This window comes from Pseudophryne corroboree, chromosome 3 (assembly GCF_028390025.1).
Source record: "Pseudophryne corroboree isolate aPseCor3 chromosome 3, aPseCor3.hap2, whole genome shotgun sequence".
NCBI classification, from domain to species: domain Eukaryota; kingdom Metazoa; phylum Chordata; class Amphibia; order Anura; family Myobatrachidae; genus Pseudophryne; species Pseudophryne corroboree.
The window spans coordinates 454,443,463-454,470,218 of record NC_086446.1 but is presented as its reverse complement, the minus strand read 5'-3'; the positions used below and the strand labels follow the sequence as shown (position 1 = coordinate 454,470,218).

The following is a 26,756-nucleotide window of genomic DNA, read 5'->3' as shown; positions in this document are numbered from 1 at the left end:
GGCGCCCTACACATTAGGCGATGTGCCGCCGAGGTGCCCGACGGCCGATACGGCCGACGGGCGACCCGGCGGCGGGGGGGCAGTGACGGGGGGAGTGAAGTTTCTTCACTCCCCCCGTCACCCGGCTCCATAGACGTGCAGGCAAATATGGACGATCTCGTCCATATTGGCCTGCATGCACAGCCGACATGTCACCAGCGATGAACGAGCGCGGGGCCGCGCATCGTTCATCGCTGGTGGCTCCACACTGCACGATATGAATGTTATCTCGTTCATTAATGAACGAGATCGTTCATATCGTGCAGTGATATCGGCATGTGTGTAGGCAGGGCCGGTTCGAGGGCCCTCTGCGCCCCGGGCAGGAAATGGGGGTGTGGCTTAATACAGGGGGCGTGGTCAGTTACGCCCCCTGTATAGTAGTAGCGCCGCTTAAATGCTGAGCGGTGCGCGATGACGTCATCGCGCACCGCTCAGCAAAGGTCCTCTCCACGAAGGGAAACTAGACGCGTAGCGTCTAGTTCCCTTCACAGGGGACACAGCTCACAGCCGGGGGACACAGCAGGCAGCGGAGGGCACAGCAGTGGCGGATCTTGCCATGGTGCGGCGCACTCCGGATGGCGCCAGCGCCCTCCGGAAGGCGGCGCCCCGGGCAAAAGTCCTGCTTGCCCGTGGCAAGATCCGCTACTGTGTGTAGGCCTATAAGATTAAGTTCCCCATGGATACCTTGGCAAAGACAAATGGGTATATTACTTGGCTTCTGACCCATTTAACCCAAGTAGGGTTAAATGTAGTAGGAAATATTGTTTGTAAGTTGTACTGGGGCAGGGAAGAGAATGATTAAATGTTCTCTGTAAGGCACTGCGTTATATGTACTGTATGTGCTATATAAAGAACTATAAATACCATTACAATACCACTTCCAGTTCCAACACACAGCATCTCCTCCCAGAATGCTACCTCCAGCTCAAACACCTATCCTTCCTATATGGTTATTTCTCTAGCATCCATAAGGGATACTGGGGTCACTTAGTACAATGGGGTATAGATGGGATCCAAAGGAGCTGGAGCACTTTACATTTCTTCAACTGGGTGTGCTGGCTCCTCCCCTCTATGCCCCCTCCTACAACCAGTTTAGAAAAATGTGCCCTCAGGAGAGGATGCACACTCTGGAGCTCCAGAGAGTTTTTCTTCAGTTTAGTTTTTGTTTGTTATTTTCAGGTAAGCTGTTTGGGCAACAGCATACCTGCACCGTGGGAGTTAGAGGGGGGACGGTTACTGGCCTCTGTAAGGTGTCAGAGCCGCTTCCCCGCTGCAGGACCACTGTCCTGAGAGGTTGAGTTACCTCGGGCAAGGTGCCTTAGCGAGCACACCGCACACCACTAACATATGCCTGAAGGTGAGAAGAGTGGTGAGAACACACCGGGGCCCCCGCGATCGCAGGGATGGCATCCGGATTCCCCCTGGGTGGATCCCATAGTCCCCCTGCGTGATCTGGCCAGCGGTTGGGTGGAAACAAGTATTCATACTCTGTTTGGCACCATATGGGAGACATTGTCAGTATAAATAAGTACATAGCTTCGGCGCCATTATAGGGGGCGGAGCTAACTCAGAGCGAGACCAGCAGTTTTCTGGCGCCATTTCACTGCACACTAATAATGTCGATATTATCTTAGACCGTAAAGCTATACCTCTAATTACACTTTTACCGTGGAGCCGCTATGGCCGCTAGACTGAATACACGTGCTACGCACTTTGTACGCTATTTGCATACAGAGTCCTGCACGAGGTACGCACTTGGCGTACACACGCCGCGCTGAGTGTACAGAGTACACACAGCGAGCGCACACACAATTGATAACCTTTAAACCTTGTTAATTATACAATGTAATGATTTGCTTACACTTTAAACCCTTAATAGCAAAGTACTGCAATGATGTTATACCTTAAACCTTAAGTAGCACTGACGGTATAAAGTAACCGCAGTGCGTACACCTTATCGATACTTATACACCTAAATACACTCTAAAGTTCATGCAGGAAAGTGAAAACACAACACTGATTTGTAGTTGCAACCACAGGGTTCTAAGGCCACCGTGGATTTGTTCCAAAAGGTAAAACAGTACAAATCATACACTACAGGCTAACAAGTAAATCTAAACAGAATAATGGCTACAGAGAATGTACATACGTGAGAATGTTTGCAAGCGCAACCCGAGCCGGTCCTCCGTTGGTCATACAGATAGCGTTCAGAGTCTTGTGTGTCCAAGCCTGCTGCAAGCTCTCTTTATTCACTTCATCCAAAACAATACAATGGTCACTGTAATCTCTTTGTCTATTGGACACAGAGATGTACCTTTTCATTACGGGAGAGGTCATAAGTTGATTTGAAAAGGTGGGCTATGTCTTTCTCAACTGCTCTTGTGGGTGGTCTCCTCTGGATTCCCCCCGCATACATAATATACAGTAAACACAGTTAATGTTTATATTCTACTTTTGCACATAACTATACGCAGGAACAAGCGATCTTTCTCAAACCAACACCAGAATGTTTCCCTTAAAATACCCTACAGCTGGATACCAAACACCACCTTGTAACCTTGTTCTGTCCCCTCCTATCCTGTAAAGGTGAATCCCTTTGTTCTGTTATCATTTTAAACAGCTATTTCTTTCTGATGTGGTGCAGGGGGCTATGTGTACAATGTGCACTATTTGGGTTAAATATGTAATGTTCTAATAACCCTCTACGCGCTCACAAACTCCGCCGTAAATACCCATATCACGCGCATGATCGCCGGAGCGATCCTACGCAAATTGCGGATATGTGCACGAACGGAGGACTAAGTGCACGAGCAGCGGGCATGTGTATGGGGTTAGTACAAGGCATATGTATTACAATATTTTTCGACTTTGACAGTCTACCCTTTGGCAGTCAACAACAACTGCCACTATCTAAACCTTAAACAGAAAAATATATATACAATACAATATCTATAAAATAATTGGATGGTAGGAGGAGAGGAGTAGGCGGGAAATGTATGACCTAGTGGGATAGTAAAAGCATGTGTGTATGAAATCCATGTCTGAGGGGCATGTATCATCGTGCCGTATATGTTCTAGATAAGCTTCAAGGTATTGCGAAGTATACATTAAATCCTTCTCATCCCGTATTAAGGGTCTGTAAGTGGGCTAACAAACACTACCGAGCTCTTTTCGGCTTCTTGTTCCAACAAATGGGGTGCACATTTAGTTGATGATACATGGAGGGGGGGAACACCTGTGAATGCTAATATATGGGTATTACTAATCGACTATGTGTGACACTACCTGAAGGTTGTAGAGATGAAGATAAGACACGTATCACAAATACATTCACATAACATTTGTGCAATCGTTCTTGGGTGTTGGTTGAAGTCTTGTCCGGGTGGGTGTATCTTTGCTGAAAGTGTTAATCAAAGTCTTTTCTGGATGGATGTATTGTTCATCAAAAGTCTTTTCCGAATGGATGTATTGTTCATCAAAGTCTTTTCCGAATGGATGTATTTTTGCTTGAGGGAAAACAAAGGAGAAACGGGTGAAAGAAATGGACCGTGGAATCACGTCTTATCACAACATTGTCTCTATTGATGGGTCATAAATTAAATCAGTTGTTGTAACAATGCCCCCGCTCCTCAAACTCATCACTTTGGTACCGCGCTTGCACCGCATTAAAAGTCGAACACATCTAAATATCAAACCAATCATTATGACAACTCCCAGGATACAAAGGAGAAACTTTCCTACACTCACGATAACATTTTGAGCCCATTCTCCTAAACCTGAGAACCAATTGCGTGGGTTCAACCATGAGACCCAGCCGGTCAGTTCATTACTCACAGCAGTAAGGGTTAGGTTGTGTCTCCTTCGGAACTCCCACTTCAACTGCAAGATATCGTCCATCTTTTGATCTATGACCTCGGTTGGGTCGTCAGTGCTGTTTGTAATGTACGTGCAACACTTCACACCATACTGAGTTGCCAAGGTGACACAATACCCGCCTGTCACCGCTGTGATATAATTTAGAACCATCCTGTGCTGGATCAGTTCCGTTTTGTAACCTTGCAACTCCCTCCCTGTATACCTGAAGGTGTCATCATACATCTCGGTGATATTATCTATCAGGTTCGCTAGCGCATGAATATACCTATAATTTATAATTCCTCTGGCGGTACGGGTGATATCTAACGCGAGTAGGAATTGAATCCCGGTGGATTCGTGGATCAAATCAGAGGCTGCGTGCTCTGTCCTATCTATAAGGTGTCTCTTAACGATGTGTTCATAGTTAGTATGAGTGTAAGGAGCTTGAGCATTGCGGTGAACGTCTTTCATCTTATTATGGGTTATGGTCATTACTTCTGGCAACACTCTTCCAATGTAACACAATCCCTCTGAGTTTGGGGCAAGCCACTTATAAGCCTTCCTCCCGCATATGAAATAAGCATCATCGGGGAGAACATATGGGACAGAATATGACATTATCATATTGCAAACTTTCAAAGTGAAAAATCCTATCCCTATCTCTCTCATCTGTTCAGTACACGTATCAGGATGTATGATATGCGCACAGTACCCTGGTGATACTTCTCCAACCCGCATGGCCTTACTTCCTAGAGTATACCTATACCGAAAATACCTTCCACCGTCGGCTATTTGGCGTATAAGTTCAGGGTCTACAGGCATTCTGTCAGCCCTGTGTGAAAATGCCATGGTTTGGTTATTCCATGTCACTTCCCAATTTCCCGGCTTTCGGGAATTGGAAATGTTGAAACACACTAAGGACCTATCCACATGATATTGGTGGAGCTTCAAACTAGGGGGCCTAGAAATATTAAATTTCTTGTCCACCGGTCTCCCACCCCTTAATTCAAGTACCTCATCTATTGTTAAAGGATATGGTACTAGTCCTGACTTGCTCTGACCTTGAGGTACTTGTGAGCACACCCAGCATTCTGTTTGGTTTAAAACCTTACCCACTAATGAGTGATAATCACTCAATGGATGACGGTCCATGTTGATATTAAGGCTGGACTGACATCTCTGGATGCACCCGCCCTCAACTATGTTTTCACAATTTCTACAGATACAATTTTCTTCAGCCAATAACCCTTCACAGTGTCTCCTAGTTTCTTGACTACCAGATCGTTTTCTAATACTCGCCTTTGCTCGGTGGATGTGTTGCTCTTGGAATTCTACAAATCCGTCCTTGTCATCAGAACCCATTCCAGATCCTTTCTCGACCTCTCTGGTACTCTCACCGAAACAGACTGCTCTGGTCAACAACAGGGTCAACAGGAAATCCCGGAATGCAGTCTCTTGGGGTAAGTCCATCTTGTTAAGGAGAGAGAAAAAGGAGCAAGGAAGGGGGGGAAAGGAGGGTAATGGGAGATGGAGAAAATAATAAAAAGGAAAAAGAAATTTGGTACGACAACCGCCTCTGGTCTTGTAGTTCTCCGTGCTCAGATACCGTCTCAACAGTGCTGCCTCTCAGTCTTCCCGGAACAGACGCTCCAGTGATACGATATTCTTTCCAAGTCAGCGACCTTTCTGTATGGAACATAAATCCTGCATTACAATGTGTTTAACTGTTGTGTGAAATAAACCATCCGTGGAAAATGAGGAAAAAAAAAGAGAGAGAGTAATAAAAAAAGAAAAAAAATTTGTCAGATTTGCGTTCACCATCAGGCTGTCACACCAACATGTCCATCGGTATCTCTGCACAGTCTCCCTTCACCAGTATTTCCACTCTCCACCCTCTGTGCATGGCCAGGCACAATGATGCTGGTGAGATATACTGGGGTTGGGCAGACCTCTGAAAAGACCGAGTAGATATGTGACGTTTGAGCTGTAAATCTGTCAGTGAACGTCAGAGATGAAGAGGAAACTTTTAAAGATAAATCACAGAGTTTACCTGGCCGCCCCTGTATCTACAAAAAATGATCTACCAACTACATCAACTGTGACCTCAGGTTCACTACCAAGGCTAGCAATCAACTTCACTGGCTGCAGACTACAGGTGTGGCCCAAAATTTTTCCTATGTGATCCCTGATCCCAATTACGTGTATCATAACTTTGCTCGTGTTCTTGTCTAGGGGGTCTATATACGTTGCTTTTATAATTACAGTTTCGTGCGTAATGTCCATCCCTTTGACAGTTATAACATTTTACTACATACGACTTACCATCAGGGGTCTGGGGTTTTGGCTGATGTGGCTTCATTGTCAGGGCATTGATACGTACGGTCATCAGCTTATCCCCCTGTGACTCCCTGTGTTTAATGATGTTCCGATCGTGCTCGATAGCGGACTCTCTTAATGCAGCCACCGAAATACCTCTCCAGTTAGGTTGAGTGGTTTGTACCCTTGTTCTCAACGTTTCTTTCAAGCCGTCCATTAATACGGACACAGCTACCTCTCTATGGTATACATTTTCCTTAATGTCCTCGACCCCAGTGTATCTAGCCATTTCCTGCAGTGCTCGATGGAAATATTCAGAAGCAGCTTCACCTTCTTTTTGTCTAATGGAGAAGATTTTATTCCACTTGACAACAGTTGGGAAATATACTCCTAATTGCAGATTGATCTGTCGTACATTCTCCTGAGTGTATTCATCAGTGAGAGGTACCTCTGCATCTAATTTACAATCAGCAATGAATTTCACAGGGTCAATATTGGAGGGCAAACATGCCCGTAGCACTGTCCGCCAATCTTTGTTTGTGGGTTCGGTGGCATTACCTAGTTCTCTAATAAACCTCTGACATGCGGCTAGATCTTTTCTGGGATCGGGAAATTCAGACATAATTGTCCTCAATTCTGTCCGGGACCAAGGACAATGCATAGCAATGTTCCTGACGGGAGTGATTCCCTGAGCGTCAGTCTTCCCATTGGGGACTGCGATCACCCTGGCAGGATTTAGTTCAATTACATTGTTCTGGGTTGCTTCTACAATGTGAGGTGCAATTGTCTCTGCATAATGTACTGTACCGTACTTACCTGTGGACACGACCTCACTTATCCCTCCGCTAGGGGGCTTTACTACTGCTCTTACCGGTTGGGCCGTGCCCACCTGGGTGTCCTGTACGGTGGCTGCTGGAGAAAGTGCCGATATCGTGCTGGGTTCATCTTCTTGTTCGTATTCCTGAGGGAAGTTTAAGATGGGATACAACTTGCACGGGTTAGCATTAATACATTTATTAAGTTCATTCTTATTATCATTACTACATTTATCAATTTTACTCTTAGCATATATCAGTATGTCATTGTCTGTAGCCGCTTTCTCCCCTGTAATATACGGTGGTGGTGGTGCAGTTGCAATCAGTTTCCTGCCAGGGTTGGAACCAGCTGTGTGAGCTAGATCCCTTTGCATATCACTCGCTCGTTGCCATAAATGTAAACAGTTTGAGTGTCTGATCCTTTCTTTTTGGGATTTTAACAGACATATCCTAATCCTTAAATTCTGCAACACCTCTGGATTAAAACTGCTTACTTTAGGGAATGGTTCCCTATGTTCCGCAGTCATACATTCCCATTCATTGCATAAAACCTCTGTGTGTGAGCCATATTTCTCACACATTATGTACCTCGCCGACCCTTTGGGCCGCGGAATATCAACCTGAACCCTGGTTGATCGTCCCTTACTTGAGCAACTGGCCCCCATCTTTTGCAGGTATTGCCTTCTCAGCAAATTCCTACAAAAAACCAAAATACTCAGTGATAAGGCAACGGTGAAAGTTCTCCGAGCGCTCTCACCCACTCACGCCCACGTTGGCCAATACACCTAAACACTGTCGTCAGCGCCGGTCGTACCCAACCTCGGGCCCCTGTGTAACCTCTATTTACTGGAAATGTGTGGGAGTGACTTACCCTAACCAGTAAATATTGGTCGTTGGAGATTTCCTGAGTGACCAGCGAAACTCCCTTAAAACAAAAAAAATTGTTACACAAATCACGTTGCGTGTACTACACCTAGCGCCAATGGTCCCGCGATTTTTACGCACAACTCGTAAAAGGGTATCGCGGTGGGCTAAGTATTGCACTCACAAACGCGCAGTACAATCGCCCAGCGTATAGGTAACTTTTACTTATCCGCCGTGCGACCAATGGAATCGTTTTTCAGGCTGCGAAACCTCAGCCGGAGCGTATCTGAACGGGCCTATATGGGTACTACGCCAACCCCCTGGGCTGCGCTCTCTACACAAAACCTCGCTGACCTTTTAGGCCGAGGTATTCAGAGCTTCGCTTGACTTTGTCAGCGGTTTTCTGACTTCGCTGACCTCTTGGTCTGCTGTTATACTAATTGCTCCTTTGTACTCTAATCAATGTTAACGTGAGCAAGCCACTCTCACGCCACCAAGTGTCCACTCACCTGGTGTGGTCTCCTACGGGATCCCGAATTCCCTGGGTCCACAAAACCTTTATTGTTTGCACACTCACTCTCGTTCACTCATATACACTTTGGTTTTTCTGTACAGAAAATTAACTTTCATTCAGATAAAACAGAATAATTCCAGAGGTGATACAGTAAGAAAGGTATTTAAACTAAATATTGGACACTGATCAATTTGTGCTATTATCGCGTGGCTACCGTCTCGTGCCTAAACTAAAACAATGCTATTGTGTGCTTTGTATTTAGCGGTCGTACTTTTACGCACGTTGCGTGATCGCGCCACGTGTGTATGCCTTTACGTTGCGTACGCAGTCCCGTACGCAGTCCCGTACGCTATTCGAGACACGTGTACAAAGGCCGTACGTCCGCAGTGCTACAAAACTCACACTTCTATAAATGTAAGCGATATTTAACTATAATCACTTACTTAACACACACACAGTTTCTTCTGTATAAACCTTTACAACTAGGCCAGGCTGCATGTGCGTCTTACACTTTTTTCTTAAATATTAACTCTATATTTAAACTAAATAGCAACAAATTTTTTCAGTACAGGTCAAAATGAATCTAATAATCCTCCATAATTCAAATGGTATGATTCAGATTGGATAGCTATCTTGCAGAACATACACTGATATAAATATACACATAATTATAATATTATATATATGTACCATTCACTGGTCTCCTGAGACTCATTTACCCATTAAGTGCTTCTAATTTGCATATGAATGCTATGTGCTATTGGTTGCCTGTAAAGGTGGGGTTTTTTTTCACTGTTAGGAAAAAGCAGTTACACAGGTTAATTTGCATTTCAATGGCTATCTTACAGCAAGCAGAGTTAACTGAATCCTAGAGGTAGAAGGAAGAAAAAAAAACTTTGTTTTTATCTGTGTGTACTTCTTACATCAAGTATTCATCTTACTATTAACTTTCATTAAGCCCCATCTGAAACTTTTTGTAATTGACTATGGCATGGGTTAAATAAATGCATTGGTAACTCATAAATGGTGATTTCTTTTTGACCAAGGATGGCTGATTATTCCGGGCAGTGAAAATCAGCCATTTAGGAAAATCACCTTCCCAACATGGCCGCTGCTCCTCCCCCTTCCACATCCATGAGGGTTACACAAAATGGAGGACAGACCATGCGGCTTCCTTTGTCACAAATAAATCACACACCATGCAAGCCCCTGAAGTTATTTTAGGCCTGAGTTAAAAAAAAACACTATATCAAGGCTATTGCAGCAACTTTTAAATGTACTTTTACCCTACTTAACAGATAAGCAATCCAATCTGAATCAAACACAATATGACTCATTTGAACTTGTTTTGCAACAATATGATCAGATATGCAGAGTACTGGTGTATGCTTGTATTGTGTGCGCATTTGGCGCCAAACAGAAATTCACAGACTTTAAAAATAGCTTTGCGTTCTTACCTTCCGGATTCCACCAGCATCCCAACAAACCATGCAGAGCAGACGCTTATCTTATCAGCACTTGAGAAAGAGTTTACCAGAGTATCCACCAACCAGGAGAAGGCTTACATGGATACCTGTCCGCCCTTTGATGATAGATAAAGTCTGCTATACGCTGCTAGGCTGTGGGTATGAGGAAAAACTGGACGAGCCCTCAATTAATAATGTCGATATTATCTTAGACCGTAAAGCTATACCTCTAATTACACTTTTACCGTGGAGCCGATATGGCCGCTAGACTGAATACACGTGCTACGCACTTTGTACGCTATTTGCGTACAGAGTCCTGCACGAGGTACGCACTTGGCGGACACACGCCGCGCTGAGTGTACAGAGTACACACAGCGAACGCACACACAATTGATAACCTTTAAACCTTGTTAATGATACAATGTAATGATTTGCTTACACTTTAAACCCTTAATAGCAAAGTACTGCAATGATGTTATACCTTAAACCTTAAGTAGCACTGACAGTATAAAGTAACCGCAGTGCGTACACCTTATCGATACTTATACACCTTATACAGATAAATACACTCTAAAGCTCATGCAGGAAAGTGAAAACACAACACTGATTTGTAGTTGCAACCACAGGGTTCTAAGGCCACCGTGGATTTGTTCCAAAAGGTAAAACAGTACAAATCATACACTACAGGCTAACAAGTAAATCTAAACAGAATAATGGCTACAGAGAATGTACATACGTGAGAATGTTCGCAAGCGCAACCCGAGCCGGTCCTCCGTTGGTCATACAGATAGCGTTCAGAGTCTTGTGTGTCCAAGCCTGCTGCAAGCTCTCTTTATTCACTTCATCCAAAACAATACAATGGTCACTGTAATCCCTTTGTCTATTGGACACAGAGATGTACCTTTTCATTACGGGAGAGGTCATAGGTTGATTTGAAAAGGTGGGCTATGTCTTTCTCAACTGCTCTTGTGGGTGGTCTCCTCTGGATTCCCCCCGCATACATAATATACAGTAAACACAGTTAATGTTCATATTCTACTTTTGCACATAACTATACGCAGGAACAAGCGATCTTTCTCAAACCAACACCAGAATGTTTCCCTTAAAATACCCTACAGCTGGATACCAAACACCACCTTGTAACCTTGTTCTGTACCCTCCTATCCTGTAAAGGTGAATCCCTTTGTTCTGTTATCATTTTAAACAGCTATTTCTTTCTGATGTGGTGCAGGGGGCTATGTGTACAATGTGCACTATTTGGGTTAAATATGTAATGTTCTAATAACCCTCTACGCGCTCACAAACTCCACCGTAAATACCCATATCACGCGCATGATCGCCGGAGCGATCCTACGCAAATTGCGGATATGTGCACGAACGGAGGACTGAGTGCACGAGCAGCGGGCATGTGCATGGGGTTAGTACAAGGCATATGTATTACAATATTTTTCGACTTTGACAACACTGATTACACAGACGCTGCAGGGGACAAATCAACTCCTCCAGGGATACTCCAACGCCACAAATGGCAGTGGGTTTTATTGTAGGGTGGAGTGATACTACAGGAGCTTTTAAAAAAACTAAAGGTCCTAGTACAGATATATTATATAATATATATATTATATGTAGCCCAGAACTTAGCTGGAGGCTGGTATGCTGGTTCTTTCTCTCTGTATAAACATGCTTGTTTCCCCCATGTATGTCCGCCTACATATACTATTCTGAGTAAAAACTAGTTCAGACTGGTTTTCCTCTATGTGTGGCGTGATTCTCAGCAGCCATCATCCACACCCTAATGTGGATACAACGTTGCCTATAGGCAGAGGAGGGGAATGATTACATTGACCACAGTGTGCCTGTGTCTTTGTACTATGTTTGAAGTGTAATCTCGCTATCTGCTGCGAAAACTTAAGATAGTGCTTCTTAAGAGGTTATAGAAATTCTCTACCTTAGGAGTAGAACAATTATTATGCTTTAAGATCTGTGTAAATATGCCAGATATTTATGTACACAGAAAAGTCTCCATTAAGGAGTTAACTGGTAACTCATTCAGGGGACCATGGAGTCTGTCTAAAATGATAATTCATGTGACTAAGAAATTCATATACAGCCTTACCTTCCCTCCAGAGGATAGATAACTCAATATCAAAAAATAAACAGGAATACCTGTTCAAAGTGGGTTGTCTATCAGAGATTGGCATTACTGCCTCACATCACTGGGGTCGGGGGGGTTCTGTGCCCATCACGACCCTGACGGTGTGGAGTTTGTATGTTCTCCCTGTGCCATACCTCCCAACTTCTGTCTCTAGCAAGGAGGAACATCTGCGCGAGCGTAGCGTGCGGGCACCCCAAAAGGGGGTGTGGCCTATGGAAAAGGGGGCATGGATTCACGAGATAGCCCGCGATCGCGAGTCATGCCCCGTTTTCGTCACTGAGGGGGCATGCCCAGCACTCTGTGAGCTGCTGGCATGCCCTCTCTCCTTCTGTCTCCACTGAATAGACGCTGTGTGCATGCGCACAGTGTCTATTCACCGCTCTATTCACCATCTGCTAAGCAGAGCAGCGAGTGCAGGAGCCTCCCAACTGCCCCCCCCCCCCCCCTCACACACACACACACACACCACCACCACCACTGTGGGACACTGTGGCCCGCGGGTGGGCCAGTCACAAAAAAAGGGGACTGTCCCGCGAAAATTGGGACAGTTGGGAGGTATGCTGTGGTTTCCCACGAAATGGAAAACTGATGTCTAATACATAACCACAAGGTTAGAGACCCATCTCTGTAGGCTGCTGGATTACGCAGGCCATTGGTACATAGGCAGGTAACCTTTAGCAGGGTTAAAACAAGAAAGCATCGCCAGCTGGCTTTATGATGCTTAAGCGGCATATGCAGGAGTTTAAAAGCTTCCTATGCAAGGCGGTTAAAAAAAAAAATTAGACATTATAAATGCCTGTGCATCGCCTCTCGGCCTTCTGGCCAAGATCAAGGGTAGTATCTGTTCTTATTAGTTTCATGTCTGATGCGCCGCCTATCTGGAAGCCATATATTATATGAAAATTTAGAACAGGGAGAAAAGAGCTTGCTCTGTGCGCATTAACCGGGTACTACAGTGCTACTATGACATTCTCTGCTCGCAGAACTTATGATTACGTCAGTGGTTAGTGAACGCTGGGTTCAGGAACTCACGGATCACTACCGGTGGGTCCACGTACCTACCATCGCGGCTATGCCCACCAGATGTGCTTAACCGAGATCATCTTCTTAGGGTTGCAAGTGTTGGGGGCAGTGCCAGTGGGGCCTCAATGCAACAGAGGCACCAGAGGAGAAAAAGACCTGTTTTACAGGGACACAAAAACAGAGCACCAAGTCTATTCCATAAACACTTCGGAATGAAGGTGGTCCTACCCTCCTAAGGGATTCCAGGGTAAGGGCCCGTCTAAAATATTTCAGCATATTAAGAAAAAGCTCCTGCCAGGATCCATGGGTAAAAGATCTGTTTACCCTGGCATGAAGAGTGTGTTTAAATTCACTCCACATTCCGAAGAATCGCGGGAGATAGTACAAGAGGCTGTACTAAGACTGGGTCAGACCGAAGCTATAGTTCCTGTTCCGCTTCATATAGAAAACAGGGGATACTAATCCAACCTGTTGCGGTACCGACTCCAGACGGTTCGGTAAGGCCCACTTTGAATCTAAAATCCTTGAACCCTTACCTAAAGGTCTTCAAGTTCAAGATGGAATCCCTGTGAGCAGTGATTGCGGGTCTGGAAGAACAGGAGTTCATGGTTTCACTGAGTAAAAAGGATGCTTATCTACATATCCCGATTTGGCCACCCCAACAGCCTTACCTGCGGTTTGCCCTGTTGAACGACCACTACTAGTTCCAGGCTCTGCCCTTCGGCCTGTCCATGGCTCCAAGGGTCTTCATGAAGGTGATGGCAGAAATGATGTTGCAGCTCCGAGTCCAGGGGTCAACATCATCCCTTACCTGGATGATCTCTTGATAAAGGCATGATCCAGGGAGCTTCTATTGCTCAATATCAATCGCACTATTCAGCTTCTGTCATATCAGGGGTGGATTCTAAATTTACAGAAGTCTCACCTGGAGCCAACTCAGCGGCTCCTGTTCCTGGGAATGTTTCAGGATACAGTGGCTCAGAAGGTATTCCTCCCAGAGGACAAGGCAAGGACGCTCCAGGAGATGGTCCGAGCGGTTCTAAGACCGAATCGGATATCCATCCATCAAGGCATACGGTTGTTGGGAAAGATGGTAGCCTCTTACAGTATGGAAGGTTCCATGCCAGAACATTTCAATTGGATTTCCTGAGCAAGTGGTCCGCATCACATCTTCAGATGCATCGGATCATATGCCTCTCACCTCAGGCCAGGGTTTCCCTCCCGTGGTGGCTACAGTCCTCAGACCTGCTGGAATGTCGAAGTTTCGGCTTTCAGGATTGGATCCTCCTCACAATGGATGCGAGTCTGCGGGGATGGGGAGCTGTCACCCAAGGGGCTCAGTTCCAGGGCAGGTGGTCCTCCCATAAACCCCAACTTCCAATCAACATTCTGGAACTCTCTACAACGCTCTGCTTCAGGCCTCTTCTCTGCTTCGGGATAGGGCCATTCAAGTTCAGTCGGACAACGACATGGCAGTGGCATCAATCGACAGGGAGGAACAAAGAGGGGGTGGACAACTGGGAAGCTGACTTCCTGAGTCATCACGACCTCCACCCGGGAGAGTGTGGCCTCCTCCCACAGGTGTTTCGGCAGATCACCGACTGGCCTCAGAGGGTGTAGTACGTGGATCTTCTGGACATGTCCGTCGAAGACCCTTGGCCCCTGCCACTGAGAAGAAAACTTCTTCAACGAGGACCGTTCGTCTACCCGGACTTACAGCAGCTTAATTTGCGGCATGGCAGTTGAGCGGAACATCCTAGCTCTCAAAGGCCTTTCAAAAATGTTATTGCAACCATGGTTCAGGCCAGGAAGCCTGTAGCGTCAAAGCATTACTATCATATCTGGTGGAGATGTGTCTTTTGGTGCGAGGAGCGCACGTTTTCTTCTGTGGATTTTCACTTAGGACACTTCTTGCGTTTCCTACAGGCTGAAGTGGATATGGGCCTACGTCTGGGCTCCCTCAAGGTCCAGATTTCATCCCTCTCTATTTTCTTCCAGAAGAAGTTGGCAATGTTGGCAGAAGTTCAGACTTTCTTGCAAGGGGTACTTCACATACAACCTCCCTTTGTGCTGCCAATGGCACCCTGGGATTTGAATGTGGTTTTGGAATTTCTACAGTCCTCCTGGTTTGAACCTTTAATGACGGTAGAAGACAAGTACCTTACGTGGAAGATGGTAATGTTGCTGGTCCTGGCTTCTGCTAGGCGTGTCTCAGAATTGGGGGCCTTATCATGTAAAAGTCCATACTTGGTCTTTTATGAAGACAGAGTAGAGCTCAAGACTAGGCAGCAGTTCCTGACGAAAGTTGTCTCTGCATTCCACTTGAACCAACCTATTGTGGTCCCATCTAGTTCTGGCTCTTCTGCTCCTCCAGAGGATTTGGATGCTGTGCGAGTCTGGAAGATCTATGTCAAGAGGACGGCTCGGATCAGAAAGACGGATTCCCTGTTTGTGCTATATGATGCACAGAAAAAGGGTTGCCCTGCTTGTAAGCAGTCCATTGCGCGTTGGCTTAGGCTTACTATCCACTATGTGTCGGCAACCTTACCTGTTCCTCAGTCTCTGAAGGCCCACTCTAAAAGATCGGTCAGGTCTTTCTGGGTGGCTGCCCGTGGAGTCTCGGCCTTGCAACTATACCAAGCTGCTACCTGGTCGGGGAAGAACACCTTTGTGAATTTACAGGTTTGATACCCTGGCCAAAGAGGATACCCAGTTTGAGCATGCGGTGCTGCAGACGTCTCCGCACATTCCCGCCTGTTCTGGAAGCTTTGGGACGTCCCCACCTACTAAGTGACCCCAGTATCCCTTATGGATACTAGAGAAAATAGGATTTTGGTAACCTACCGTTAAATCCTTTTCTCGTAGTCCATAAGGGATATTGGGTGCATGCCTCAGTGCATTGACTTTTCTGCAGGTTTTTCTTCTGTAAAAGTTTACCTGTTCAGCTGTTGCTGTTTTGTTACCAGCAGTTAAATGGATTTACCAGTAGGTAACCAAAATCCTATTTTTACACCTACCACCACTGTCCACGTAATACCATTTTCAATGCATACCCCTATGGTAAAAGAAATATAAAGTTATATAATCAGCACACCTCCTCGTTGCAGCTAAAAAAGCAAAAAAAGAAGCACCAATTGCACAAAAATACAATGCGATATATAGTGATTAGCTTGTTTCAGCGCTGTGTTTCCAAATGTTAATCACTGTAAAAACATATACAAATAATTATACATTACACTAAATAACGCAAATAAATACCCTATTGTCCAAATAAATAGAAACAGTGATTTCCTTATTCCAAATATTTGCAAATAAAATCCACAGATAAAATAATCCCACAGCACCTTTTCAGATGAGGATTAAGTAACCTTACTTTACTTTTAAGATTTTGGGCATATTAGCATATCTTTATGGTCCTTCTTTTTTTCTTTACCACTCATGAAAGTAATTTTCTCGCAATTGCCATGAAAATAAAAAGAAATCTAGTGTAAATCTATTCCTCAAAGTATATACTTATTTAATATACAGGTATCACACTTAAAAACATCAAAAGTATTATAAACATATAGACAGATTGCACCTTTTACCAGAGTTAGGAAAAGTCATAATACAAGGAGCCAGATGGTTATTAAGTCCTCCCTGCTGATATGGAATTTGCCCAGATTGACTGCAGCACCAAAGTGTAGGTAACCCCACAATCACTGCAGCGTGCCTTGAAACCATTTTCCTCCCCAGTCTCCTCACACACACAATTATCCTCACCAATCGCTCTCCTTACACACATCATTATCCACCCCCCTTGTGCTCCTTATACACAGCATTATCCTCCCCACTCTCTCCTTATACACACCATTATCCTCCCCACCCTCTCCTTACACACACCATTATCCTCCCCAATCGGTCTCCTTATATACACTATTATCCTCCCCACTCGGTTTCCTTACACAGATCATTATCCTCCCCATCCTCTACTTACACACACCATTATCTTCCACACTCGGCCTCCTTACACAGATCATTATCCTCCCCATCCTCTACTTACACAAACCATTATCTTCCACACTCGGCCTCCTTACACAGATCATTATCCTCCCCATCCTCTACTTACACAAACCATTATCTTCCACACTCGGCCTCCTTACACAGATCATTATCCTCCCCATCCTCTACTTACACAAACCATTATCTTCCACACTCGGCCTCCTTACACAGATCATTATCCTCCCCATCCTCTACTTACACAAACCATTATCTTCCACACTCGGCCTCCTTACACACACAAATATTCTCCCCTTCCCCTTACATACACTATTATTCTCCCGATCCTCATCTCCTTAAACACACACCACCAGGGGCAGGATTTGGACAGGAACCTATTGTTGGACATCACTAAAATGGCTTTAAAGGGAGAAGTCATAATCATGGGAGACTTTAATTTACCTGATGTAAATTGGGAGGGGTCATTTGTAAGTTCAGCTACAAGTGGCAAATTTCTCCATTCCTTACAGTGAGCATCTCTCAAGCAATTGGTGAGGGAGCCCACTCGCAAAGACTCAATATTAGATTTAATTCTTACAAATGTTGATAGGATATCCGACACATATGTGGGTGAGCACCTGGGATCCAGTGATCATCAAGCAGTATGGTTTAGTATAAAGACAGGATCCAACTCCTGTCACACACAAACAAAGGTGTTGGCTTTTAGAAATGCTGACTTTGCAAAAATGGGGAGATGTTTAAGTGATTAATTGGTGGACTGGAGGAACTTGGAAGGAGTGCAGGAGAGGTAGGAAAACTGAAAAGTGCAATACTAAGTGCAACAGACCTTTGTATCAAAAGGGTTAGGAAAAGCACCAAGAAAAGGAAGCTAGTGTGGTTCACAAAAGAAGTATCAACTAGTGTGAATGCAAAAAAGATGGCTTTAAGGAAATACAAACAGACTCAAAAGAATAACGACAAAGAGGTGTATCTTGACAGACGGAAGGATGCTAAGAAAGTGATCAGACGTGCAAAGGCAGAAGCTGAGGAGAAAATGGCCCAGTCAGTAGATAAAGGGGGCAAAACTTTTTTTAAGTATATAAGTGAAAGGAGAAAATCAAGTGGAGGAATAATAAGACTTAAGACAGAGAGTGAGCATTTGGTGGAGGGAGACAAGGCAATAGCAGATCACCTAAATAATTATTTTTGCTCAGTATTTACTACATAAGAAGGGATGGGGCCACAGTTAAGTTGCAAGGACATTCATAAAAATAAGTCAGATGAAAGTACATTTACAGAGGAGAAGATCCTAACAGAACTTTCAAAACTAAAAGTGGATAAATCAATGGGACCAGATGGGATACACCCAAGGATACTCAAAGAGCTAAAAGATGTGCTGGTTACACCTTTAACAGAATTATTTAACCAGTCACTAAATACAGGTGCTATTCCAGAGGACTGGAAAAGAGCAAATGTAGTTCCACTGCACAAAAGTGGAAGCAAGGAAGAAGCAAGTAACTACAGACCAGTAAGCCTTACATCAGTAGTAGGGAAAGTAATGGAAAAAGTATTAAAAGAAAAGAGTTGTACAATATCTTAAATCAAACAACTTACAGGATCCAAAACAGCATGGATTTACTGGTAGGAGATCATGCCAAACAAATCTTATTTACTTTTTGATTGTTATGAAAATAATAGATCAAGGGGGAGCTGTAGATGTAGCATATCTAGTACTTTAGTAAGGCATCTGACACTGTCCCACATCGCAGACTGCTAAATAAACTTGAAAGCGTGGGGGTGGATTATAAAACAGTTAAATGAATGAGAACCTGGTTGCAGGATAGGAAACAGACAGTTGTAGTCAATGGAGTGTAATCTATGGAGGGAAATGTTACCAGTGGAGTACACCAGGGATCTGTACTTGGTCCAGTTATCTTTAATATCTTTGTTGGTGACATTGCAGATGGTATTGAAGGGAAGGTATGCCTTTTTGCAGATGATACAAAGATATGCAACAGGGCAGACACACCGGGTGGGGTAAAACAAATGATTGATGACCTAGGTAGGCTTGAGAAATGGTCAAGAACGTGGAAACTACAGTTTAATGCTAAAAAATGCAAAATCATGCACTTGGGTCTCAAAAACCCAAAGGCTAAATATAGTATCAAGGGTACTATAATGGAAACTACTGAGGAGGAAATGGATTTAGGAGTCACTATTTCAAGTGACTTGAAGGCAGGAAAGCAATGCAACAAAGGAATGAGAAAGGCAAGTCAGATGCTTGGTTGCATAGGGAGAGGAATCAGTAGCAGGAAAAAGAAGTGATAATGCCACTGTAGAGGTCATTGGTTCGGCCCCATCTGGAATACTGTGTCCAGTTCTGGAGACCATATCTCCAGAAGGATATAAATACATTAGAGAGTGTACAAAGAAGGGCAACTAAAATGGTGCATGGCCTACATCACAAAACTTACCCGGAAAGGCCAAAAGATCTTAACATGTATAGTTTGGAGGAGAGAAGGGAAAGGGGGACATGATAGAAACTTTCAAAAATATCAAGGGTCTTAACAAAGTTCAGGAGGGAAACATTCTTCAAAGGAAGAGAAGTATTAGAACTCGAGGACATACACTGAGACTTGAGAGGGGGAGGTTCAGGGGAAATTTAAGGAAAAATTACTTCACAGAAAGGGTAGTGGATAAGTGGAATAGCCTCCCATCAGAGGTGGTAGAGGCTAAGACTGTAGAGCAATTTAAACATGCTTGGGATAGGCATATGAATATCCTTACAAAAAATTAAGGTTCAAAAAGGGTTGAGATTACCTAAAGGATAAAAAAAAAGGGGCAGACTAGATGGGCCAAGTGGTTCTTATCTGCCGTCAAATTCTATGTTTCTATGTTTCTATTATCCTCCCATCGGGATTCCTTACAGACATCATTATACTCCCTACTCGGTTTCCTTACCCACACCATTATTCTCACCACGGTCTCCTCACACACACCATTATCCTCCCCACCCAGTCTCCTCACACACACCATTATCCTCCCATTGGGTCTTCTTACAGACATCATTATCCTCCCTACTCGGTTTCCTTACCCACACCATTATCCTCACCACAATTTCCTCACACACACCATTATCCTCCCCACCCAGTCTCCTCACACACCATTATCCTCCCCACCCAGTCTCCTTACAGACATCATTATCCTCCTCACCCAGTCTCCTTACAGACATCATTCAAGGCCGGTTCTAGACCATTTGGTGCCCAGGGTGAACATTTCTTTTGGTGACCCCCCCCCCATATTTGAAACAGACAGCGAGCGCCAGAGGCACGCATCAAAAATATAGGGGCGTGGCTTCATAGGTAAGGACGGGCCACAAAATAGTACCAACTCACATCACACCACACACAGTATTGTCTATCAGTCACATTACACCACACATTATGCCATATTACAGCCCCTTGCTTGCATTACACCACAGTAGAACAGAGGGGGTAATTCAGACCTGATCGCTGGCCTGTTTTTAGCTGCCCTGCGATCAGATAGTCGCCGCCTACAGGGTGAGGGGATAATGTTGTACATTTGCTTCATTAGCAGAGCTGCACAAACATCAGTTTGTGCAGCCTCTGCTCAGCCCAGGACTTACTCTGCCGCTGCGATTGTATCCACCTGATCGGGGCCGGAACTGACGTCAGACACCTTCCCTAAAAAAGGCCAGATCCCGCCTGCGTTTTTCCAGACACTCCTGTAAAACGGTCAGTTGCCACCCACAAGTGGCCACTACCTGTCAATCATCTTGCGATCGCCCGTGCGTTCGTTTTTTTCACACCATCCCGTAGGGCGCCGATCCTTGTAGCAGCATTCCATACGCATGCGCATTTCAGATCTGATCTCACACTGTGCGAAAATGCACAGCAGCGATGAGGTCTGAATTTCCTCCAGAGTCCCTTTTACACGTTACGCCAGGTAGAGCCCTTTACACAAGTTACGCCACGTATAGCCCTTTACATACGTTGCATCAGGTAGAGCCCCTTATACACGTTATGCCAGGTAGAGCCCCTCACATACGTTGCGCCAGGTAGAGCTCCTTATATACGTTGCACCAGGTAGAGCCCCTTATACACATTGTGCCAGGTAGAGCCCCTCTATAGAGAGAAAGTGAGTGAGTGAGTGAGTGAGTGAGTGTGTGTGTGTCTGTGTCCTGTCACTCATCAGGTCCGGCTACGGCAGTAGGTCCCCTGGCTCTCAACCATCTCTGCAGCCCCTTCATACCTTTTCGCCCAACGTGAAGCAGGGCAGAAGTCAGTAGCAGGAAGCAGTCAGCGGGAGGCAGACAGCGAGGTTTGGGCAGGTGCTGTCGGGGTGACTGCAGCGACACCCTCAGGCAGCAGCGCCTCCGGGTGGCCGCCCTGCTATTCCGCACCTAAAACCGCCACTGACATCATTATCCTCCCCATCCGGTTTCCTTACACACACACACACACCATTATCCTCCCCATCCGGTTTCCTTACACACACACACACACACACACACACACACACACACACACACACACACACACACACACACACCATTATCCTCTCCACCGTCTCCTTATAGACATCATTATCCTGCCCACTCTGGCTCCTTACACACATCATTATCCTCCCTACCTAGTCTCCTTACACACACCTCCTCTTCTACCCACCACCCTCCCCTTTACTTCTTACACACCATCACCATCTTGCCGATTCTGCCTCCCTACACATTACACCGGATTTCATGACCTGCCTTTGTGCACACACCACTAGCTCACACATCTCTTTTCTCAATCCTCATAATGATTCTCACACATCTTTCATTTGTTCTAGATTCCAATTCCAGAGTCTTTGATTTATTACACCGACAAAGAGATGAATGATCAATCAACTAATAACTTCATGAGTATGTACCTCACTGCAATATCAAGTGTGCAGATAAGTTTTGACCACTGTTTTAGTTAGAAATTGTGGGCATGTGGAAAAAATAAGCATGGATCATCACTAAAACTCATATTTGTAATCTTTGATACTTTTATCAAAATATAACTGTGTATTTCAGCCCAATTTAATGTTTGTTCTGAATATAGTTCATGGTCTCATGCATTCAATGTTTGTGTTTTCCCCCAGCTCTGATGAGATTCATGGGAGACCAGCAATATAGAGAGCAGGATGATGTGAAATGTATCTATGAGATTCTACTGGTGAGAATCTGATCAAATAGATCATGTGGGAGAGTGAAAGGTTTAAAAAATATATTAAATGTTTATTTCATCCTGCAGCTCTGCAGGGAAAAGCCACTTCTGAGAGATGAGGTTTACTGTCAGGTGCTAAAACAGATTACTGAAAACCCCAAACAGTGAGTACCCCAATCACTCTTACTGTGGTTATACAAATGATCACAGATACAAGAGCCATGCTTGGCTATGGGTAATGTTAGGTCCTCAAACAGAATATCACTTGAGCCGAGTTCTTATATAAACAACATAAACTGCTACTTCTTACTAGTGTGATGCCTTGAGGCGGTTGAGTTGTGCTGGCCTGGGAGGTCCTGCGTTCTGAACCTTAGCAATGTTAAGGACCCACCTGATGAGGTCACCTGGTTTCGGTAGGTGGGCCCGTAGTTTTTGCCAAAATTATGCTAGATACCGAAATTTTATTCCATGTTAAGTTGCAGAGTTTATTATAATTGTTCTGATAAGCAGTATGCTTCTGCATTTTCTTTTGTCTGTCATAAACAACATTATAGAAAGAAAAGATGTTGTCCGCACAAGCCTAAAAAACGAACCCAAGCAAAAATAACTATAAATCAAAAGACAATCACTAAATAAATGACACTTATACCCCAATTTCATATATCATGCACTTTTGTGCTTTTATGTTAATTAGAGACACTGGGGGGTGCTCCCTGAGAGTTGAGTTAAACTATTTCACAAAAATATACCAAAGAAAGGTAGACAAGAACTCTCCTAGAATGGGGCACTCAGAGTGTTATAATGCGTGTGCAACGGTATAGGACCAAAAATAGGGGGGGGGGGGAGAAAAAAAGACAATATATTAAGACTTAACTTTTATTAAAGATCAAAATTAAAATTATTTGGAGATTATACTCTCTTCATTTAAAAAGGCGAAATATAGAAACAATACATACAATACAACATGTAACAATTTAAAAGGTACAGGTTGTTTATAAACTCCAACGGGCTAATACACCATGCGGTATTTTAGCACATATGGATGCTGAAAGTGGGCATCTCAGTATCTGAACATTCAGATGCATGGCTTTACATCAGGGAAGGGCTTTGTAGTGGCATTTATATTTACATAGTGGCAGACGTGCAACCAGTAAAATACGCACTCACGGATGCGATGGTGTCAAATCAGGCCTATTATGTGCCCAAGGTAATCGCCATTTTTATAGTCTTCTCTCCTAAAGAGTGCACGGACATTATACTGTATACAAATATAGTATTGGGAAACACTTAACATACAGTAGTCAGTAGTGCACTCATTTACTTGCACTTTTTATATAATTCTTAGAGTAACATTATAGATTTAGAGTAGGGTATAGACAGCATTTGCCTTTGGCCCCCACATCTGCCAGATCCCAGCTTTGTTTTATAGAAACAAATGTTAGTATGTAAACCATTAACTGATGTTTTTAAGTAGGTTGTTGTATTAATCTCCAGAACAAAACTGGTTGATCACAAACAATGATTTACTCCACAATCACTTGTTATACTGCTGGCTTCTAAGTTCTAACACAGGTCTCTATACCCTCACAGGGAGAGTTGTAACCGGGGATGGATTCTCCTGAGCCTGCTGACTGGATACTTCCTTCCTACCCCAACATTACTGCCATGTGTTACTAAGTACCTTCAGGATGCCACTGGCACTTACCAAGGTGCGTCACTAATATTCAGGATTTACACAGATATAACAAATTTTTCCCTCTATAGGGTTCTGCTGCATAGATGCTCCCCTTGCTGTACTATGGCTTGTGAAACGTTAGTGCAATAGTGAAATACTTATAATATCTTAATTCTGTCTTAATGAAAGCTGAAACTAAGATGAGATTGCAACCACTTTATAAGTCCTACTTGCGCATTATCCATAGTCTTTAGATGCAAAGTCAGGACTACTCACCATTTCCCCAGGTCCTGGATTTACGTTTCACTCTCCTATGATACTTTATATGTGATGTTTATTTTCCCTTGTACCCCACTGTTGTATATCTCCATGGTGTCAGTACTGATGGCATCCAAACACCTAAAAAGTCATGTTTTTGCAGGTTATGCCAATATTTAGAGGACAAATGCATGGCACTTTGGAAAAGACCTGGCATACTGTAGGTTGATTAGCGTATATCAAGGGCATAGCCTACTTTGTTGGGTTTCCAATTGGAAATTGCTGTGAGCTATGCTGCATCCTGATAATATTGCCCCTATTTAATGAGACTGAAGTTAAGTGTTTACAAATGTTTGGGCTTTTCCCAAAATCCAGCCAGTATCTGTTCCTATGATCCTCTTACATTACAGCAATTTACCCAAGTTACTGCAATATCGCTGCTTATTGCATCTCATACAGTACAACTTTTACGAGTAAGCACATACAGTAGGTTGTGTGTATAGGCTGGCCCATTTAATGTTTTCATTAGGTGTTTTCCTTTGTCCTTTATTTCCTTTGTTTGCACATTGTAAATTGGTGTTTTTGATAGGAGTCTGTGTGTATTTTACACACTCCTAGCAGGTGTAAACATCCAGATTAATTGTGCTCTGAAAAGCTCTATAGCTGATGAAACCGACTTGCCCTATGTCGGAGAAACGCGTTAAGGCTAGGGGACGTTAACCGCACCATCGTGAGCCCTGACTACTGCATCGTACAGCCGCAGCACTTATCTTAATACACTGATTGGTATTTACAGCCGTGGTGTGTGGTTCCCCCCCTTCTCCCCCGCTGGGACGTCTTCTGCATCCGACCACCGCATTGGCGATTACCGCACTGCCCAGGAGCTCTAGAAGCGGCCGGTTATATACATCTGCAGCGGTGAGCAACTATTCTGTCGGATAGCAGTGGGGGGTTGTAGCCTAACCACGGGCTGTGGGAGGAATCATCTTCATTCTTTCTAATTATTCAAAGGAACTCCGCAACAGTATTTTGAGAGGATCAAGTGGACCTGCTACGGTTCTATTGTTTTACTAAGCACTTATCACCTATTTGGTGGGACATCGAACAATTTAATTCCTCAGCTTAATTGCGAACTGTTTCCTCCTTTTCCTATATTGATTTGGGAATATCAGTGTTAATAATTGTTGATTTCAGTAGTCTCCATTTTTGCAGTTTCATTCATCTTTTAATGATCAGCAATATTGCCTTTTAATAGGTTTGTGTAATAATAAATTGTCATCTCTTTTATTTATGCGCTCTCTTTATTGTTTGTATATTATAGACAATATTAGCTTTGTTTTATTGGGTGTTCAGAGCACCTTTTGAGAGGAGCTATTGTTAATTAACAGGCTTATTTTAGGATCAGTGTACAATTGTCAGCGCTTGATTTATTCCTCTTTATTGAGGATTTTTTGCTTTTGAGGTTGTGTGTATAGGATGGCCTATTTAATGTTTTCATTAGATGTTTTCCTTTGTCCTTTATTTCCTTTGTTTGCACATTGTAAATTGGTGTTAACATCCAGATTAATTGTGCTCTGAAAAGCACTATAGCAAATCACAAAGGATAAGCCTCAGTGTTTTCTCATCCATCTCCTGTTTTGAGCATTTTAATATTTGTTTCACAAAGTCTCCACATCTATGCTTTGTGATGTGTAAAGCTACAGCAAATGTGACTTCCTGGTTACATGTACAGGTTGCCCATTGTCCTTTATCTCTACATACAAAAACAAAGTGTCTAAGTACAGTAGGTGCAAACTGATAAAGTGACCTGCTGTTCGCTTTTTTTCTCTGACGTCCTAGTGGATGCTGGGAACTCCGTAAGGACCATGGGGAATAGACGGGCTCCGCAGGAGACTGGGCACTCTAATACCCCTTTTACACCTACGAGCACGGGTCGCAGCCGGGAGCCTGACACGGGAGCTGCCCCCTGCTGCGACCCGTGCTCGGTCCCTTTCCCATTAGCAGTCACAACCCGGCATATGCCGGGTTGGTGACACTTCTAGCTATACGGCAGGGGCGGCGCAGGGAGATCACATGATCTCCCAGCGCCGCCCATCCATACAGTGTAAACGGGAGCCGTGTCGCATCGACACGGCTCCCGTTTACACTACACCCTACCCGGATCATTCCCGTGTCCTACCCAGGTAAATAGCCGGGTAGGATTCACGGGTCACTTGATCCGGGTTTACCCTTTTCCACTTGCCAAAAACACGGGTAAATGCGCGCCCCCGTGCATTTACCCGTGTTTTTTGAGCTAGTGGAAAAGGGGTATAAAAGAAAGATTAGGTACTATATCTGGTGTGCACTGGCTCCTCCCTCTATGCCCCTCCTCCAGACCTCAGTTAGAATCTGTTCCCGGCCAGAGCTGGGTGCTCCTAGTGGGCTCTCCTGAGCTTGCTAGAAAGAAAGTATTTGTTAGGTTTTTTATTTTCAGTGAGATCTGCTGGCAACAGACTCTCTGCTACGTGGGACAGAGGGGAGAGAAGCAAACCTACCTGCTTGCAGCTAGCTTGGGCTTCTTAGGCTACTGGACACCATTAGCTCCA

General features: G+C 44.3%; 1 protein-coding gene and 1 pseudogene across 1 annotated transcript in view; both read left to right on the top strand.

Annotated features, from left to right (window-relative positions):
- The window catches only part of LOC135057896 (unconventional myosin-XVB-like), a 92,243-nt gene that overhangs the window by 6,906 nt on the left and 58,581 nt on the right, over positions 1-26,756 (top strand). Inside the window, exons 6-9 of the mRNA XM_063963615.1 lie at positions 21,877-21,949; positions 22,174-22,247; positions 22,326-22,402; positions 23,829-23,947. Coding sequence (XP_063819685.1) covers positions 21,877-21,949; positions 22,174-22,247; positions 22,326-22,402; positions 23,829-23,947 — 343 coding nt within the window. The remainder of the gene's footprint in view (positions 1-21,876; positions 21,950-22,173; positions 22,248-22,325; positions 22,403-23,828; positions 23,948-26,756) is intronic.
- On the top strand, positions 12,827-12,999 carry LOC134899774 (U2 spliceosomal RNA; annotated as a pseudogene).